The following is a 21,652-nucleotide window of genomic DNA, read 5'->3' as shown; positions in this document are numbered from 1 at the left end:
TAGAGGACGGAGTTTTCAAATTTTCAAAAAGATTTCCAGCCGCTATAAAATGTTGGTTAAAAAAATCACAGCTCTTGTGTCTATCAGTAATAGGTCCGAAATCAGTGTGGTATTGATGATGAAGGACTGGAATTCAGGGACTTGACAATTTTCCTAAATTTGGCAGTATTACCCTGACTCTTCGCCAACGACGAGATGAAATATTCGGATTTAGCCTTTTTTATCAACGAGCAGAAATAATTTCTTAGTTTTTTAAAAACCTGCCAGACAGATTGCGCCTGGGTTTCCTTTGCTTTCATCCATGCTTCATCCCTGATGAGTAGTTCAGTGGATAAAGTACCAAGGATTGCTTCTATTTTTTCTCTTAATTGGAGCATGCTTATCCACAGCACAATTAAATACAGTAGCAAAACTACTGTATTTGCACACTATTTTACAATAAAGTGACACCCAGCATTCTTTGCTCATATCAATTATTTAATTAATTCTGGAGCCCACTGTACATTTCAAAATTATGACTACATTTTTAACTAATCAAGGGATAAGAGAAATAGAATAGAAACAATAGTCTGTTAGGCCCTGGATGACCTGTCATCTACCAAAGCTTCTAAAAATAACATTACATGACACACACATACACTCATTATACAGCCTTTTAGTCTGCATAAAACAGAAGTGGGCACTGAGGGCTGTATCTGTTTCTGGTTTTCATTATTTAATTGGCCCTTACATTGCCATCTAACATATCAGCTACATTTCTTGATAAATGCCTGAATGACAGTTGAAGACTGTGATCTAATCTATGAGTGTACTTGTGTTCGTGTATATATCCAATTAGCTCATTTAGCCAGAGTAATTGGTGGAAACAAAAACCTACTTAGACTCTGGTCCTCTAGGATTGGAATTGCCCACCCCTGGCTTAAATGGAGAGTATGGACCTCCAGCTACCTTATTATTTCTCGATTTGTGCAAATTACCAGTCACGAAAATGAGTCCCCTGCATCAGTTTGCCATTCCCTACCGACTTTGATTCCCCAGGTCAAGAGAACATACTTACCTGGTTAAATATAATACTTTTTGTATTTTGCTATACAGAATATACTGTCGCATGACATTCTTATAATTTATTCCAGCCTTTTGGAATATCATTTTCAGTGTATTTTTGCTATATATGCTGGAGGGTGATTCTACAGGGGGAAGTGTAGAGTCACATTGCTCCAGGCTCCAGGTTGCTGGTCCACCGTGGAGGGTAAGGCAAGGTGGTGCTAGGTAGTGTTACATAAATGTCCTTGTTACTGCTTTCTCGGCCCATTCTCTACATGCTAAGACCTTCCCCTTTGGTGGGAGAAGGCAGCGGTTATCCCATTAGGAGGTTATTTTTAAGTGGCAGTCACTTTTTAGTAGCCAAAGGCATAAGAGGTTTAGGAAGCTTTTTGCCTCTGCTCAGTCCCTCTATCCCTGCCAGCAGATAGTCACTGCAGCCACCAAGACCATTGCCCCAACCGCATACAAGCAGGATTACAGCCATTTTGGCTCTTCTGGAAACAGAACAGCAGTGGCATCGTGGGTTGTGCACCAGGGCAGCAGTTATGGGGAACCACGGCTCCAACCTGGATGATATCTTGGCGGAAGACATGCACCACTGGTACAACAAGTTCATGAGGGAGTCTCCGTCGGGTCTGATCACGTTGTTTGAGCTCAAGGCCATCCTGGGTCTGCAGGGCATGTCTGAGGATGCCAACAGCTATGTGGACCAAGTCTTCTTCACTTTTGACATGGACGGGGTGAGAGACCAATGTCAATATCCCTGCCTATCCTAACCCAGGAGCTTTGTTGTGCTTTCTCTGATTCTCTCTTTCAGACACACTCTCTCTATTGTGTACCTCTCTTTCTCTGATTCTCTCTGGAGGCTGCGCATTTCGCATATTGTGTATTGTGCTTTGAATGATTTGAGTGATTGTTGTGCACTCTTTCACTTCTCGAGGTTAAGCACTGGGTATTCTGCTCTTCTTTGGGACAATGAGATTAGCATAGATCTGCGCTAGGCAGGAAAAGGCATGCAACAGATGAAAACACAAAGCTGGACTGTGCTGGTTCCCTCCGTATAAGATTCCTTAATTCGTATAAGAACTTAGGCACATTAAGCCTGCTGACACTAGGCCTCCCCACGCTGTGTGATTTCTATGTGTGGTCCGGCAGTTTGAATTGTGGATTGAGGCGGCTCTGTGGTAAATCAGGTCATGGCGGATGCTAAAGCTCTTATCGTTCAGCCCTGGCTGAACTTGCCAGTCAGGGTGCTCATTCTTAATTGAACTTAATTCCAGTTTGCAGCTCAAACTTACTTCATGTTCATGGCATGTCCCTGTCTTGAAATTATATATTCCGAACTGATTACATTTTTATTGGTTCCATTGTGTTATCAATGCCTTTTCATTCAAATTTTCTCCTCATGAAAATTAGGTTTTATGAGAAGATCTGGGTTGGACTGTATATTTACATTACATTCTGGTATTTTGAAGACTCTATCCAGAGTAACTAAGAGAAATGTAGGTGCATAGGACAGGCCATTACAGTCTCTACAGCCCTCTGAATTTGTATTATTAAAAACATAACTTGAAGGGTAAATCTTGACATATATCTGTGATCTGCAAGCCTGGTTCCAGGAAATTGACTTTCATCTTAAAGTCAATAAACAGCTCATACCTAAGAAGCCAGGGGCCTGCTCCACAAAGCAGGATTACTGAGTTAGCCAGATAACTGCGCAAACAGTTATCAAAACAGGCCCCAGGTGAGTTGAGATAACAATGTGTGATGAACTATTTTAACTTTTACTTTAACAATGAAAGCCAGCCCACCTGTTGGAACCTTGATATGGATGGAATCTGTTCTAATCACTCGTCCCTGAGTCCAGGGAAATGGCGATATACAAATAAAATACACTTATAACAGCAATTTGGTATTTCTTAGGTAGATCATGCTCCTAAGACTTACAGTGTCATTATGGTCTTCTTACCTCCAAGCCAAAAGTGTCATACTGGCGATAGCCCAGCTGCAAAATACACACTCAGTGAGCACTTTAGAGTTCAAAAGTTCCTCCATAGCTGATGCCATCCTTCAGAGATACTTCATACAGCCATCATTTACTGGCCCTGTTTGTTTTTTCTTTGTTCCAGAACACTGCTGCATAGTTGTATCAGTTTAAATGACTCAAGGTGCAGACTGGACAGAGGAGTCCTCCACAAGTGATGGACAGCATGTTTGTCACTGTGGTCTCAAACACAATGGAGTGAGGGTAGCAAAGATAACAAGGCAATTTGGGCTTTTTAACACACATTGAAAGTTCTCATCTGGTCCATGTGCTGAGTTTTATTATTCAACAACTTATGAAGATTCAAAACATCAAATTATGAAATTATAATGCTCATTGGTTAAATAAAAATGGACGTTGTATTGATGTTCCTGAGCATTCCATTTTTGCAGATGTAATGTTTATGCACAACACCAACAATATCTCTTCACAAATAGTGGCATTAACAGAAAACAGGAACTCAAGTTGTGACCTTATGCTAGGTTGTTAGATGAAATCCGAGGTGGGGCAGTGTTGTTGTACCTTTGATTAAATATCCTTTCTTAAGTAAATATCCAACTCAGTAAATTGGTAGATTGGGCAAAGCATTAAGCTATGTCAGTTGCTCAGGACAAATGCATATAAATGCAAAATTATACTCGATGAGTGATAATAAGATCATCTTTCACTGAAAGATGTTAGTGTAAAAGCAGTTTGAATTACCTTGCAGATATTTCATTTTCTAAAACTCCTTTCTTTAAAAAAAAATCTTATTTTTAATAGTTTTACTGCGTATTCCAATGGTACATATGTAGTTTACATACGTTACATACAGTTACATTATATATAACATACAAAAAAATATACACTCACCAAGGACTTTGTTGGGAATATTTTTACATTATCACACCTACTTATTCATGCGATTATCTAATCAGCCAATTGTGTGGCAGCAGTGCAATGCGTACAATCATGTAGATACAGGTCAGGAGCTTCAGGTAATGTTCACATCAATCATCAGAATGGGGGGAAATGTGATCTAAGTGACTTTGACCATGGATTGATTCTTACATTACATTACATTACATGGCATTTAGCAGTCGCTCCTAACCAGAGCAACGTACAACGAAGTGCAGACAGTGGTGGCAGACAGGGTGGTTTGAGTATCTCAGAAACTGCTGATCTCCTGGGATTTTCATGCACACTAGTGTCTAGAGTTTGCAAAGAATGGTGCAAAAAACAAAAACATCCAGTGAGCAGCAGTTCTACAGACAGAAACGTCTTGTTAATAAGAGATGTCAGAGGAGAATGGCCAGACTGGTCAAAACTGACGGGAAGGTGACAGCAACGCAAATAACTACACATTACAACAGTGGCGTGCATCTCTGAACACGCAACACATCATAACTCTAAGTGGATAGGCTACAGCAGTAAAAGTCTAAAATATAAGTATAATAAATACCGAATAAAGTGTTCACTGAGTATCCATATACCGATGATTTGAGTGAATTTAGAAGATTCTCAAAAATAATGATGCATGCCTATTTGATTAATCTTGGCAGATTTTAATGGATGGAATTATTTATTGTGAATACTCGGACACTGCTTATGTTTAAATAATGCATACATGAAAATAACATATAACAATGAGAAATTCTGAAAATGCATTCACAACATGTAGACATAACACTTAAGGAACTGGTCCTGTGTGAAACATTTAAATAAAGGGGTACAATGTAGGCACAGGCTTCATATAGCTTAGAAGCAGTGAACTAAAATGTAAACATCAATGTAAAGTCAAATAATATGGTCAAATTATTTTATGGATGCATATCAGTCTGCCCCGCACCATTATGGAAACACCAGAAACATTTTTTAAAATATTGTTGTTTCCCTTTTTTGTTAATTTCCTATAGGTTATATTCAAGTCCTGCTTGTAAAGAATACAGTACATACTGTATGAATTTACTGAATAATAATGAGAGTTTCTAATGAATATTTTATTACTTATTGTACCACTGGAATACGCAGTAAAGCTATTAAAAGTAAGATTTATTAGAAAATGAGTATTAGAAAATGAAATATCTGCAAGGTAATGCTTTTGAAAATTTCAGTGCCTTCACTGAAAGAATCTTAAGATCTTTCTCTTAAAGATCTTATTGTCACTCATCGAATATAATTTAGCATTTATATGCATTTGTCCAGAGCAACTGACATAGCTTAATGCTTTGCCCAATCTACCAATTTACTGAGTTGGATATTTACTTAAGAAAGGATATTTAATCAAAGGTACAACAACACTGCCCCACCTCGGATTTCATCTAACAACCTATAATAATATATAATAGAATCTTATAACCTCACATGAGGTCACAACTTGAGTTCCTTAATCAGGCTATTACACTGCTGGGCCTTTTAGTGTTTTGTTTGTAAATTGAATCACTGATGGATTTTGTTTTTTCTCTGCCTTGCAGGATGGTTATATCGACTTTGTGGAGTACATCGCAGCCATTAGTTTAATGTTGAAAGGAGAAATAAATCAGAAGCTGAAGTGGTACTTCAAGCTCTTTGACCAAGATGGAAACGGAAAAATTGACAAAGAAGAATTGGAAACAATATTCACCGTACGTAAAGAGAATATTTCTTTAAAGTGGTACTTGCTACAGATCTACTTGGCAATTCACAAATATAATTTCTTCAAACTTCAGACTCTGTTCAGAACTTAATTTTTGGTATGTGTATGTTCATAAGCTGGTCTAGCTGGGTATGAGCTGGTCAAGCAGCATGGCCAAGCTGGTCATAAAGCTGGTCTAGTGGGGTATGAGCTAGTCAACCTATTAGTGCTTAGGTAGCTTGTCTGAGCAAGTATTTAGCCTACATAGGCACAAGGAAGGAGTTTGCATACACATTCTCAAGTTTTATACATTTGAATATGTGTGTTGATTTATACGTAATCTATTGAATTTAGGATCAAATCCATGCATACAACCACTTTATTAAATGAGGCCCCAGGACACAGTGTTATAATTATTCTGCTCTCTTGGGTTTGGTTCTGATTGCTTCCTCTACAAAGAGAGGGTTGTCACAGTCTCTCATTCTCAATACCCTGATGTCAGTATAGGAGTTTCATATAAGTAAATAGATGCTTTGGCTGACTGTATTATTTTGTAAAAAAAAAAAAAAAAAAAAAAAATTTATGAAAGAAGATGAGAAATAACCCTGTCTTTTACATGAAGAATGGATGACTAAAGATCAGACCTGGGTCAAATATCGCATTCTTTTGGATTCAAAAAATTTGATGTGCTTAATTGGTCTTGTTGGATGCAATTGGACCATTTTTTGAGAGTATTTCATAGGTATACACCAATACAATCTCAATAAACTTATTAGTTATGTTTTTGCTGATATGGTTTATCAACCTGCATTAACTGCAAGTGCCCTTTTGAACTGTCTTGTTTCCTACTACCACAAGGGGATTCTTTTCATATAGTATGCAGAAGTACTACATAAAGAGCTTGTATTAGCCTCCTCCGCCAGAGATGTTTTGCATTCCTAAGTATATATGGGATATCTCCACGCTGTATTTTAAAAAGAAGCCCCAAAGCCCTAAACAGACAATGGTCCACAACATCAGAAAACCTGATTTATGATTTATGAGCTGATCAAGACATTAGTGATGTTTGAGGAGGTGTTTGCAATTAGAATTGACAGAATTTATTGGATACCTGAAATACAAATGCTTTTCAAATACAAATATTTATCAAGATGATACTCTGTCACACACTACCCACAGCTTTAGGGGTGTCCTCTGTCTCCTTAGGGAAGGATCTGAATGCTAATCAGTCAAACTTATCCTATCATGGGGGGTTGAGAGTTGAGGATAATTTAATTCATAAAATACATTTTACTACACAGTAAGTGATAGTAATGCTTCTGCAGAATTTCCTCACAGAAAAGGAATATATATCAAAATAATGTTTATATATGGGCAAATACCATTGCCACTTTCAGATATATCAATATTTTTTGTACATTGCTATTGGCCAAAACATTTATTAAATGTTGCAGAATATTTACTAATTGTTTTCTGTTTCTATAAGGGTTCACTATGAAATGAGAAAAAGAAAAAAAAAAGTAGACCGAAAAGCAGGGATATGGTTTCAGCCTTGCAGCCCTTCCAAGACGCATGCATCAATGGACAGATGTGCCCTGTACTTTTTCAGCTGCACATGCAGTGTCTTCCTCTAAACTCATGTCTATGGGAGGCTGACAGGTAGACTATGATGTCATAAGAATACGGTAGTAGCCAAAGAAGTTTAAAAGGATAACAAGCAAATTCCCAACACAATACTACACAATTCACACAATTCATCACAGAAAACAGTTGCACACAATTGTTCCTTGCCCAACAAATTGAGGAGTGCAGCTATTTCCTGTGATGAAATCACAACATCTGCCTATGATGTTGTATTTTGTTGTCTTTTTATGCAGTAATTGTGAATCATGCTGTATTGTGTTGGGAATTTGTTTGTTATCCTTTTAAACTTCTTTGGCTGCTACCTTGGCCAGTTCTCTCTTGAAAAATAGATGTTTAATCTCAATTGGAAGTAATAAATGAAATAAGATCATTAATCAAGTTCAAAAGATGGCTGAAATCTCTGAATCAATAGTGGAGGCTAATGAGGACTGATGATGAATACATTTGGATATCACAAACACAGAGAAAAAATTTCATATTTTACATTTGAATTTAAAGTAAAATTTAAGACATTGGCAATTATCAATGAAATATTACTAATTGAAATGTAAAATCACATGACAGAAGAATTTTCTTCTGAATATGTAATATTTCTCTTAAATTTTCAGAAATACAATAGGATCCAAAAGTGAGACCGCTAGTGAAAATCCTTCTATTTTGCATTCTTTTCTAATTGAATACAAACTTTTCCATTACTAGTTATATTACCAGCATAATAAATTCAGTTGAAAAATCTTTACATTAAAAATTAAATTTTCTGAATTTCTTTGGTATGTCCACCTTTTGCTTTAATGGCAACGTGCAATCAAGCTAGACTCCACAAATTTGTGCAAAACCTGATGATTCATGTTATCCTAGCATTATTTCACAATGTTCCATATTCATCAAGCATCTTTTGATGTTACTGAATGCTTGGCTTTTGTTAGTCTTCAAGTGCCCCCATAAATGGGGTTGAGGTCAGGTGATTGTGGATTGTCCAGCATCCTTGCTCTTCTTTGGTCTTTGAGTAGTTCTTCCAAAGCTTTGAAGTAACTTCCATTGTTTTAATTTTTGTTAAATCCTAAAACCTTCTGTTTGTTTCCAGGATTACATGAAAGAAACTGATTTTCAATGTGGTCTCAGACCTTTGGACCCCACTGTATGTATCAAAAAGGGAATAAGGTTTGCACACCTAACTTAGGTAATACGTTCTAGGAGAAGAAGAAATTCAAAAAGAAATTGGACTCGGATAAAATTCTTTATCAGTGTCTTCAGTAAACACAATGAAACAACCACCAATTTAATTCTGTTGAAAGGAATACAGCATAGAATCATTCCTCTAGTTTGTTTTTTCTGTGTCCGTTCCCTGGGTGGTTTAATGAATTGTTCATTAATTAAGTACTCTGCTTCCTTTTTGGTTTAGGCCATACAGGACATCACCCGAGTGTACGAAACTCCTCCAGAAGAGATTGTGTCCCTCATTTTCCAAAAGATCGATGTTAACGGAGAAGGTAAGGAAAAAGACCTGAGGATTTTCCAGTCAAAGCTTGTAGTCATGTACATTTATGCATTTTCTGGTCCATCATTCTTATTACTTTTAAATATTTCCCAATAGACAATCGGCATGCCAAGCCTGGTTGACAAATATGAATTCATATTTGAATTAATAATTTCATAAAAAGTGTCCATGATCTAAATTAACCAGAACGTTTGTGAGATAGGTTGTTCAAAAATGAACAGAAGCAATGAATTGTGTGATAAATATCAGTCAATAATCACCTTTGCCTTGACTTTAATCCTACCCAGGTGAGTTGACACTAGAGGAGTTCATCACTGGAGCAAAGAATCATCCAGATATCATGGAGATGCTAAAGAAAATGATGGATCTGACCCCAGTGCTAGTAATCATTGTCAATGGCAGGCGGAAAAGCGTGTGAAGACTTGGGGGAGATCTGCACACTGGAAAATGCAGTAACAGTATTTTAAAAAACCCTTTCAAAAATATTAATACATCAAAGGTCGATGAGGAAAAACTACCAGCTGCGGACTGATAGCCCCTGGCGCACACTCATCTCCGCCTAATGGAATATCTGTGGTGAACAGAAACAAAGTTTTCTGAGACTGTCAGCAATATCAAGAAAGAGAAACACTAATTTGGGGGAAAGAAGAGAATGGTTCTAAACCCCAACCTCTCTGCTTGAACTACTGCCCAAATACGGGTGGCCCCCCAAAGGATGCAAGAGTCGACAGACTGGTGGCCACAAGCCATTTGTATCTCACAGCAGCATCCTCTCTCGAAGCCTAAACCGGTTAATTCTGAAAGGGGAATAATAATGATGATAATATGCACACATAATCACATATGCTCTCTCTCACTCTCTCTCACTGTGCAGTGCATTACATAGATGGGTGTAGCTGCTAGTTATGACCTAGCTGAAGCCGGTCTCAGCTGCTTGCTGATCCTTTAATGCTATAAGGGTTTCAGAAATACTGGGAAATTAGTGACAGAGCTTACTGTGGAGGAAGTGCAACCTGGATGCTTTTTAAGGAATGGATCAGCAAGTAATATTAACCAGGCTTGTCGTGCCTCACTGAGGCAAGAACTGTTGGAGGTAGCCAGGGTGCTGCATATATGCATGCATGTGGTTAAACTAAATGTTCTGGATGAGGTAAATGTAAGTCTGGGAACTGCTATTGTCTCCCGCTGATGCTGTTTATACATCTGAAGGCTGGGATCAGACAGGCAGGTTCTCTGTAAAATCTCATAAATCTGTTCCAGTGTGGCTTGTGTTCCATATCCAACATGTATGGTGTGTGGCCACATCAAACCTGCATCAATATAATTATGAAATACCTTAATTCTTTATGCACCAATAACATTTTTGCAGACTACTGGCAATTTTAAACTAAACTATTTGTGTCTATTATTCAGAGAAAAAGAAATTCATATGATGTTTACGTCTGTGGTTGATAGTATGGTTTGTTCAGAATTCCCTGATATCTGCAGTGATTTCAGATCCGAACAGTTACAGAATTTCAATTGCATAACTGACCGAGGTCTGGAGCCCTTGCGTGCAGGACATTATTACCTTGTGTGGCTTGTAATTCTCTACTCTCCTATTTAAGGTGCTAATCTGTCCTTGATCCCAAAGGGAGTCTCACACAATTCCTGTGGACTGACATTCAAATGGTCTCACTGACTTACCAAACAGCTACATGTATGAGGCATGCAAACTGTCCCAAAAACAATAGGAACATTAGAATCATGTGATAAAAGTGTATCGATTTTAGATATTATAATTGCACTGTGCAGTCAAGGCAAAAAAACGAAATCACCTTTGCGAGACTCATGGTCCCATCTGTATTCAGCTAGCATGGTTGGCAAGTAATCAGAAGCCCTGACCCTCTTTTCCAAAAATGCTCCCAATAACTTACTCTGGTAATTAGTGTCTACCACACATTGCAGAACCCCCCCCCCCCCCCCCCAACCCAACACAGACACACACGCGCCAAAATTATTATACTTGTCTTAGCATGCATTCTGTACACAGTACCAGCAATAGTTACATGTGTAGTTGCACTGAATTACATGTAAGTTGTTACCTTTTAGGCTGATTTAGTTTAAACCCAAGTGTTGTCATTGAGGGCAGACTGTAAAATTTAGCATAGACTTAGAATAGCATAGAATTGTTCAGGTGCATAAACCATGCTCATTTTATACAGTCATTAATTATGGAGATAAGTTCTATCACTTCTAACACTGACCTGTGATCAAATGGGTGAACACCTTTTTGTGGGGGAAATCCATCCAACTGCCGCATATTGAATTCGACCACTGCGTGAATTTGTAAATATGATTTTTTTATATTCTGAGAATGACTGTGTCTCTCTTTTAGAGACAAGAATGAGATCTTTTTTAAAATTCAGATATTCCATTTTAAAAACAAGGGGTTAACAGCATTGTAGGGATAAGAAAGGGCCTTGTGAATTCTATTATTTTTCATTCACATTTCACTAACTACCACACTTCAGTTTACATCTTTCAGTTTCTGTTTTGTTGTTTTTGTGCAATGAAGGGCACAAATCAAAAAGGAAAAGTTTCAATTAGTCAATATGTCATACTGGAAGGTTATGTGACATTCAGAAGACTGTAAATAATTGTTTTGATCAATATGCATTTTGTTCATGTATAAGTGTTGCCTTATTAATAAAGCTTATTATACTTTATTTTCTATCATTAACCCTTATTCCTGTAATGACAATGACTTAGAAATAAATAAACCTACATTTTAATGACACCTTAATGCAGTGAAAAATATTTAGGTCAAATCATGAGTATATTCCATAAAACTTGCTTCTGGTAGGGGCGTTCCACAGCAACTGGTTGTGTGTGCGTGTGTTTGTGAGTCTCAACTTTGGACCTTATTATGGGGCCAAACAAAGGATGCATAGGAGTCTTCTTCTTCCACATAGTTCCCATGCTCAAAAACCTATGGAATCCATCCAGCCCCCTACATCGCTGCTTGTAGCTATATTTTGAACTTCAGTCATCATTAGAATCAGAATTCAAACAAACAGTCTGTTCCGGGACCAGGATTGGGAAAAACAATTACAGCAGTAATTTCATGTAATCCTTGCTCCAGTCTGAGTACATCCTGATCATTTAAAATGTTATGGCACATACCACAAGGAAATGAGCCGTAAAGTTCCAGTTTGGCCAATAGCTCAACACTTTGATGTCTAAGCAGCAAGTGATCTTATCTGGGCACCACACACTGGCTGCAATGAACCCAACCTCACTGATAAATTGAGCTTTGCTTTCACATCATAAAGTGAGGAAAAAGAAACCTAATCCATGGATAAGAAATTGTCTTGGATACTGTCTGAAGTTGCTTTTATACATGATCTACCCCATTTTGAGGACCGTGAAGCTACAAAGCCATATTTGCACTTCATAAAACAATCAAGGATACGCCCTCAGTCCTAAAGGCTTAAACTCATTGCTGTATACAGTAAACACCACCTTGTGGCAATAAAAAGAAAACAAACAAATGAAGCCAGAATTAGCATTTTATTTGACAATATGAAAATTCAAAAATAAAAAGCAAAAACTACATTCCATTTTTGTGTTGCCTAAATGGTACAGTATTGCCCCACATATTTAAGTACAATTTTAAATTACATTTGGTCCACCATGGGAAAAAATGATCTGCTACACCCATTCTGAAAATACTCTTGCAACACAGCCTGCCCCAATCAGTGGGGTGCAAAAGTGAACCTATTGTACCCGCTAGTTGCATCCATCTGCTCATATCCCCAGTTGTTTTTTCAGGAGAACGGAGACGAGTATGCGGCCTCCTACAAAGCATGCAATGTCAGCCACCGCTTCTCATCACACTGCAATTTCCACGTCGGCTCACACAGACATGAGTAGGAGGAAGAAACCTCAAGCTAAGCAAACAAGCAGACATTATCCCTGAGTGACACAAGGACCGATTGTGTGTCGCCCTGCACGGCCACAGTGGACTTTTTGTTGCCTGCAGACACTCACTGGGACTTATTTTTTCCAGTATTTTCAGTCCTAAGCAACAACACGTTGAGCATGATGAAAGAGTAGGAGACCCCGAGAGCGCAGTACACAGATGTCACCAGCAGGGGGATGAATGGGAGGGTTTGTTGCCATGTGGTCCAGGGGTAAACAAACTCACAAAAAACCTCCAGAGGAATCAAACCTGTGAGATAAACTGCCTCTGGAACACTAAGCAAGCTGCCTTCATGTCTGTGGGGTTAAAAAAAATGTCGGAAAATTATATAAATATTTGGGACAGCTCCCAAATATTGAGAACATTTCCACTATAAGCCCGGCAAAAGCAGCACATTTCATATAGAGAAAACCTGCCAATGTCTGGGATGTAACCAATGTTTCCTAACCAATCACATCAATCCCTGATGGTGGGTATAAGTTGAAATCACAGATTCAAACCAATTCAAACACACTCCTCAATGATTGTAATATCATGTAATGTAAAACCACAAGACGCAGGGACGTGGCTGAATAAGTGAGAGGAAGTGCATATCAAACAAATCGCCACCTTCCAACACACAATCTTTTGAGAAATCTGACTGGTATCTATGTTAATTTACATACAAATGAACATCACTAAAACATGCACACTGACCTGAAGAGCATCTTTAATGATGTAAAACTGTACAGTGAAAACAGCAACATGAGAAGAACTTTGATGGGCAATTCTGAAAAACAAGAGTTGTCATACATTATCCACCATATACAGTGGGCTCCAGAATTATTGCCACCCTAAATAAATATGCAAAAAAGGTGCTGTAAACTCAAAGTACTGTAAGCTTTATTTTCCAACATGCGTAATCTCCCCAAAGTTCCACAATTATTGGCTCTTCAGATTTAATACTTTGCACAAGTGTCTTTTTCTATCATTTTTAATAAGGTTAGTGAACACATTAGGAGGGATTTTTGACTATTCCTCCGTGAATAACTTTTTAGAATCATTGATATCCTTGGGCATCCCCTCTTCAGTTCAGACCACAGGTTTTTCATGGGATTTAAGCTGTATGTAAAAAATATAAATATTACTAAAAAAGAAATTTTTTTTTTTTAAATGAGAAAATATATTGAAGTAAAAGTATATAGTTTTCCCATATGTTTGAACAAATATAGATCATTATCCATGTTGTTTATTATATGCAGCCTTTTTGCAGAAATTGAGACTGAATAGACGTCACCATTTTAGCCTTAATTATTACCTTGTACCTGAGTAGTTCATACAGTAGTGTGCAGTGATGATTATACACTTAACACAATTAAGATAAATTAGAACCAAGTACTATTCAAGTATTTATTACATGTAATATTGGTTCATGTAGATGAAAATAAGTAAACAGATAACAATATATTGTGAAAACAAAAATAATAGTCTCTTTTGGAGAAAAAGGGTGGCCACCCTTTGCTTTAATTACAGCATTTAATTGTTCACATATTTTTTTTATTTCTTCACTCGATAAACCATTCCATATGGTTTGAAGTTCATTCCAAAGAGATTCTTTCAATGTTACAACAGATGTATTTATCTTGGTATCCAGCAAATCCCAGATTTGCTCAATCGGATTAAGGTCTGGACTTTGAGCCAAGTCATAACTTTGGGCTAAGTCAAAACTTTTATGTCACCAGATGATTCCTTTCATCAAGTGACCGACCGGCGTCTTGTAAGGCTACAATGCGGCTACGAAAAATCTCCTTCCGTTATGCCATCGCGTTTAACACTGTGACACAGCTCAAAGTTCACGTTACCTTAAATACTGGAACAACTGACAATCAGAAGTAATTTTGCAGAATAATGTTGCTTCAAACCAGTTTAAACAAATTGTTTACCATCAACAATCATGAAATGAGCCTTCAAACATACATTCATGCTATGCAAAAGTAAAAAAAAAATCAATTTTTTACATATTTTTTTAAAATTATGTTTTCAGGGTTTCTGTTTATTAGCCATACTTTTACCACAATGTAATGTTTTTTTTGTTTTCATTGCCTACAATAGTATTGTTCAATGCATTTTCACTAAAACAAATTTAAGAAGTAATATATTAGGAGCCCTTTTAGACAAACGTAGTGGTGTATAATCATCACTGCAAACTACTGTATTTAAAGAGACAGCAACATACCTGGTGCAGTGAAGAACAGTGGGAATAGAGAGAAATGACCTGTGGTCGCCAAGATGAGAAATATGCGAGCATCCTCTTTTCTCTCAACTGCCATTAAGCTGCAAAAAAGCATTTAAAACGTGAACTCTTTAAAGATATACAAAACAGAAGGTAATACTCGATAATACAAACAACTTGGGGAATTACCTTAATGGAAGGATTGCCATTAGAACAGCCTTTTCATGCACATGCCATCCAAACATGAAGGACCCTAGTGCACAAATGATCACACACCGCAGAAAACCTCGAACCCCAGAGGGCCTGAACCAAGCACTGAAAACGGCAGGCTTAAGGGAGTAAGAAGAGAAAAAATAAATTACGGGGGGGGGGGTTTCTCAACAAAAGGCACATCATAATCACACACTTCAACAGCTTTCATAGCCTTGAGCAGGTGATATCACAAAAGAATGTTAGACTCCAAGGGATAATTTGGGCCTTGAAATCAGTATTACTAGTGAATTACTGTATTAGCGTCTGCCAAATGCCAATAATGTAATGTGATATAATGTAATTTTCTCATTTAACCAGGGAAATTCACAGCCCAGCTAATATAGAGGAATTACCAAAACGATCTTTAAAAAAATCTACTGACAAACACAGTCATCTAATATTTTCATTCGAATACACATATTCTTCAGAGAATAAATACCCCAATACACCATGAATGATACTCACAAGTATTGATATTACGGTGCAAACCAGCGTTGCTGAAGGAGAGACAGAAGGAAGGACAGAATGTTGAAATTCTTGGACAAGGCCACCTGTCATCGAGGCCTTAGGAAGTCTGTCCACATCAAATAGTTTCAGTTTCACACCTAGGACAAGTAAAAAGAAAACAAATTTTCAACACAAGATACAAAAGTACATTGAGACATAAATACAATTAAATATTGTCAAATAGAATTTTATTGTTTACTTGATTTATATTTCCTATTCCTAATTTTAAAAAAGGTGGTCAAAGGTGGTCAACTTCTAAGCCCTTCAATCTCCTGTGCATAAAAATGTCTTATCAGTTTTTCTTGTTTTTTATGAGCATGTAGTGTTTATTTATTATTGTTGTTGTTGTTGTTGTTTTTGTTGTTTTTGTTGTTGTCAGAAGCAGTACCCAGGATGGACAGCACTTTATCGGCCATGTTGTACAGGGCCCAGAAGTTGGGAGCCCAGTAGGCGTGACATAATCCTCTTTTGAAGGGGAAGAGCCGGGACAAAACCTGAGGAAGCTGGCCCTTTAAAACACAAACAACTGACCTGAAAACAAATAATTATGGCAGTACATTTGAGAGCACTTAAACAGAAACACAAATTAGAGAGAGCTTGGATAAATTACAGGATAGAATGCTTGCACCCTCCACGCCCCATGAGTAACATGAGTGCATCATTGCAAAGGAGAGTTAAAAATTCCATACAAACTCCAGGAGATGGAAAACATCACATGTATTGGTAGAAAATTATGAGATATAAAATTCCTGGAAATGTAGTAGAGCCATTCAATTTTTCTGGGCTTCACAATGAAAAACATCATCCTTATGTAACTTCAAGATATCCAAAGTTTGGCCAAATTGAATTTTCATATCTTAGCTAATACTATTAGTAAAATATGTATATTTACACAATGAGAAAGTGCTCTCAGATGACTCATTTAGAAATATTTCATTTTTGGAGATATGACCACCCAAAATTGGTCCCTAGCAAAAAAAAGTTTTTAGGGCCAAATATCTCCAAAACAAAATTGCATCTAAATACAAATATATACGACTTTTCCTTACAAAGGTATGGTCCTCTAAAAATAGCATTTTTGTGCTGTGATGCCTCACAACACCCAGAAAACTCTACAATTTTTATTTATTATGAAGCACAAATTCAATATCACATTATTATCTACTGCCACAGAAAAAGGATGTGGTGTGGGGCAAACTCCTGGAGAAAGCATGGAATAGCCCATAAATTACTTACCAGCAAAATGAAAGGTCCAAACGACAGTGCAAACACAGAACACACAATTACTCCCAGTGTTGCTAACCGCAAAAGACTGAAACTCCTCCAATTTAAAGACTCATCTAAAAAGAGAAGGGAGATATTTCATGAAATAGGTTTGTTGATCCATGGTCCATACAGCATTCCAGTCATGCTATAATGCACAATATAGTATGTTGTGCCTAACAACACCCTTGACTATACTGGCAATAAAGCACAGCTTCTCATTATTGATTAAAAACCGCACATAAAACATGCTGACATTAAAAAAAAAACTATGCGTTAGGCTACTTTACAGAGATAGTGCTTTTTGTGGTTGTTTTTTTGCATCTTCTTCAAAGGGATGAGCAATGCGAGAGCTTGCCTGGATTGTCTTTGGTGAAGCAGTATGATCTCAGTAGGTAGATACCATAGGCAGGTGAAATGTACAGAAAAATATGCTTCAGGTTTAACAGTAGAGCAAAAAGCAGCGCTCCTTCAAGGTGTCCTCCCTGTGAAACACACAGCATCAAAAAACTTTAGGATGGAGAGATTTGATGTTAACAGATTCATCTGGAAACCATGAATTTCAGACACTGCATGTCTCTGGGGCCATTAGTATTTTGCTTTATTGTTAAACATTCTCTCCTATTAGTTGCCAATGGGAGCGAACACTCTTGATATGTGTTATTGGGTTAGATGAGTGGTGCTCACTCCTGGCCCAGGAAAGCCACAGAGTAAGCTGCTTTCTCTTTCCACCTTAATATCAGCAACCCAATTCAGACCCAAGAAAGCAGGTGAGGTGAGTTAACTGTGTAACAGACTGCTTTAATTGATCAATTAAGCCCTGAGTAACAACGAAAGCCAGCACACCCTGGGGCTGTCCAGCACTAAGAGTGCGGACCACTGTTAGACATTTTGGTTCTCAAAAATCGGAATTTCCAAAATAAACAGAAATGAATCACATCCCGGTTGATATTCACAATATCCTAATACATCAGAAGAGCAATCTCTGCAGTTTCTGATAATCTCAAATATAGCTGAATATAAAAAATGTACCTGAAAGTGTCTAGCTACAGAAAGAAGCAGAACACCAAACAAGAACCCATTGTACTGGAAATGAATATCTGTGGGAAAACATTAAGGCCTTGAAACCAGAAACATCTCAAATGTTTTCACATTCTAAACTGAGTCTCTAAGCATGGACTTATGTTACTGGAGCAATGCCATCTGCAGTGTCTGTTCATAGTGACCAAAGCAAAAGGGACAACCCCTCCTCACAAAATTAAATAAATAAAAACAAATTACTTCATTTGATTACTAACAAACGTGTATGATGAACATGAGGTTGATCTTCGCTTTTGTTCCCACAATTCTGTTTGAGGATAGTAAAATTTCAGGTTTAAAAGAGATATGGGATTTAAGGATACGGTCAACGATAAGTAGTCCAAAATTCCAGAGTAGCAGCCCAGCTAGGACAAAAGAGGGCTTCCCCAAAAGGTCCTTGGATCGCCTGCTCCCTTTCACACATTTGCAGCACCTAACAGAGTAATATAAGGAAAGGTGATGGAAAAGTTCCTAAATTCATCACAGTAGATACGGAATTTATAAAAAGAACCAACAACATACTCACTCTTTCACAGCATAAATGAAGACCACATCAGCTAAGATCACAGTGAATCGTTGAAAGAGAACAGTGGCAGGACTGGCGTAATTTAGATGCTGCACTACCAGCATCTCTTTGTCAAAATACTTTGCAATGTGAGACAGTCCATATTCAAACCATGCAAACAGGGGAGGATAATCCAAGGTCCATTCAGATGTTTCCTTTAGCAAACAAAAACAACAGCAGTGTTAGCATCATGCATTCACCAAACATGCCTGGTATGATGGTGCTAGTGCCACGTGAATGCATACCTCAAAATACCACTGTGAAATAGGTAAACTGTGTGTGACAGCTAACCAGTTCCTGTGTACCTCAAAATCAGTGGAATGGCTGTGGGGGGAAAGAAACATTAATTAGCATTCATTCACAACGTATCTGGCAAACTTCAGTTATATATAACGAAAAAAAAAAAATATATATATATATATATATATATATATATATATATATATATATATATATATATATACACATAGCCTATATAACGTTGAATATTCTAGCAAGATGATTTACAAAGCAGGGTACAATTTTGCTCAAACTATCCACATCACATGCAACGTCAGCGACGCAGAAATTATGGAAAGAATTCACATTATAGTAACTAACTATTGTTAGCTAACCTAACCATTAAACCCACGTGCTTTGGTAGGTAACTTGGTCTTCCAACAAGAAATGTATTCATTCTCAATGTTTGGCAAGTATTATGGGATATGGTGAGCTGGCATAAGACTACATGACGGTGCTAAGTTGTATGTTATCTACACAGGATGTTTTATCTAACCATAAACTACCGTAGCTAGTTAATGGCTTCGTCAGTGTCAATCAAATATATAAACTTACTATGTGTTTATCAGTAGACATTTCAGAAGGGAAACTCCAAATGCCAGAGCGAGGAACCAACTCCAGCTTTCAGACATGGGCGCCGCCATGACACTCCCCAACAAACACAGAAGTGATGGTCGGTCTATCGTACAGACAGCATTTTTTCTGGGTGGCCACGCCGCCTAATGTGTACATGAACTGGAGCTTTCAGTGCTTTAACCCTGCCCAGTTTATAGCATATCCCCTTTTTTGTATGATTAGTGAATCGCCGTTGCATTCCGCGCAGCACACCAGGGCGTCTGGATTTTGTAGTCCCGGAAAAAATATATTTACTCAGAATCAGCTTTATTGGCCAAGTACATAGGCATACAAGGAATGTAACTGTTTTGTTCTCAATCATTTACAAAGAACAGACATGCAGCTAAAAAAAAAAAGGGACAGCAAAGCTAATAAGGTAAATATGGACATTTAACTACTAAGTGGAGATATAAATATATAGCCTATGTATAATTATATATAATATACAAGTATATACACACTGAGATTGTAAAAAAAAAGACAATAGTGCAAAGTAAAACGTTATGTTATATTCATAAGGTAGGTGATTTGGGTTATCTGACAGTATATGCATGAATATATAGTATATGCAGCATGCTTAGATTTTTATTGATAATGATGATATGTACATGTTAATAACTGTATTTGAACTACAAATAATATAATTTAGAATATGTAGGTACAGTGGATGTTTTGAGTTACAAGTTTATTTTACGGTGATTGCTGTTGAGTATAGTGAGGGGGCAGTAATGGGGGGGGTTCCTCCTGAAATCCACTGCCATCTCCACAGTTTTGAGCCTGTTCAGCTCTAAGTTGTTATGAACGCACCAGAGGGCCAGCTGTTCAGCCTCCCTTCTGTATGCAGACTTGTCATCATTCCGGATGAGGCCAATGACCGTTGTGTTGTCTGCAAACTTCAGGAGTCTAACAGATGGGTCTCCTGAGGTGCAGTCATTTGTGTCAAGGGAGAAGAGCAGAGTTGAATGCTAGGCTGAGTCGAGGTGTTGCAGGATGTAGTGCAGTCCCATGTTGACTGCATCATTTACTGACCTGTTTCCCCAGTAGCCACACTGTAGGGGGTCCAGCAGGGGGGGCTGTGATGTCCTTCAGGTGGGCCAACAGCAGTCTCTCAAAGGATTTCATGACCACAGACATCATGGCAACAAACCTGCAATCATTTAATCTCCATTTAATGATGGGGGGTTTCTTGGGGACCAGAATGATTTTAGAGCATTTAAGGCAAGAGGGGACTTCACGCAGCTCCAGAGATCTGTTGAAGATTTGTGTGAAGATGGGGGCCAGCTGGTCAGCACAAACTTTCAGGCAGGAGGGTGACACGCCGTTTGAGCCTGGTGCCTGGCGTCTGCCAAATGACTAAAATGTAAATGTAGTCGGAGTGGGTGAGGGGTGTAAATGTCGGCTTATCAAACTCATTCAGGTCATCGGCCAGTTTAAGGTTCTCCACTGTGTGGGGGGATGGTTTCCCGTAGTTGGTGTGGTTTTTCAGGCCTCTCCACCCTGCCACAGGGGTGTTAGTTGAAAAACTGTTTTCCAACTTTTCAGTGTAGCACCTCTTTGCTACTCTGATCTCCTTTGTCAGTGTGTTTCTGGCCTGATTGTACTGGATTCTGCCCCGACTTCTGTAGGCCTCCTCCTTGGCCTGATGAAGCTGCCTGAGTTTTGCTGTAAACCAGGGTTTATTGTTATTGTATGTGCCGAAAAGTTTTAGTCAGCACACACATGTCCTCACAAAAAGGTGTAAGATGTCAGTGAGATCATCCAGGTCTGTGGCAGCAGCCTCAAAAACACTCCAATCAAAGCAGTCAAAGCAGGCCTGTAACTCCAGCTTTGCCTCGTTGGTCCATCTCCTCACAGTCTTGACCACAGGCTCAGCATATTTTAGTGTCAGTGCTCAGTGAGTGTATGTAATTGGATGGAAAGTGAAATTTTTTTTTTTTAATCTGGGGAGGCATCCTGATTGTAGAATGTAAGACAAATATACGGCAGGATAAGGCTCTAAAAATTTGAAATTTGACACAAATTGTGTGTTTTCACTGTGGTGAAAATCATGAAGTAGGTGCAAGGAGTGTCAGAGAAGGAAGATTGAAAGTGA

The 21,652-nt window shown here is 38.0% G+C and overlaps 2 protein-coding genes across 2 annotated transcripts; one reads left to right on the top strand and one right to left on the bottom strand.

Moving 5' to 3' along the window:
- Positions 1 to 1,589: 1,589 nt before the first annotated feature.
- On the top strand, positions 1,590 to 9,241 carry guca1d (guanylate cyclase activator 1d). Its single transcript, XM_061250170.1, has 4 exons — positions 1,590 to 1,784; positions 5,542 to 5,691; positions 8,728 to 8,815; positions 9,111 to 9,241. The coding sequence occupies exons 1-4, from the start codon at positions 1,590 to 1,592 to the stop codon at positions 9,239 to 9,241; spliced, it is 564 nt and encodes a 187-aa protein (XP_061106154.1).
- A 3,119-nt stretch (positions 9,242 to 12,360) lies between these two features.
- Positions 12,361 to 19,644, bottom strand: alg8 (ALG8 alpha-1,3-glucosyltransferase). The gene is made up of 13 exons (XM_061248511.1): positions 19,501 to 19,644; positions 18,912 to 18,990; positions 18,628 to 18,821; positions 18,425 to 18,534; positions 18,054 to 18,121; positions 17,380 to 17,506; positions 16,995 to 17,098; positions 16,147 to 16,267; positions 15,717 to 15,856; positions 15,189 to 15,328; positions 15,003 to 15,100; positions 13,484 to 13,556; positions 12,361 to 13,083 (listed from the first exon to the last, which is right to left on the bottom strand). The coding sequence occupies exons 1-13, from the start codon at positions 19,587 to 19,589 to the stop codon at positions 12,852 to 12,854; spliced, it is 1,575 nt and encodes a 524-aa protein (XP_061104495.1). The 5' UTR covers positions 19,590 to 19,644; the 3' UTR covers positions 12,361 to 12,851.
- Between the last annotated feature and the right edge of the window lie 2,008 nt (positions 19,645 to 21,652).

The sequence above is a fragment of the Conger conger genome, chromosome 7 (assembly GCF_963514075.1).
Source record: "Conger conger chromosome 7, fConCon1.1, whole genome shotgun sequence".
Taxonomy (NCBI): domain Eukaryota; kingdom Metazoa; phylum Chordata; class Actinopteri; order Anguilliformes; family Congridae; genus Conger; species Conger conger.
This window is presented reverse-complemented; position numbering and strand designations above follow the sequence as displayed.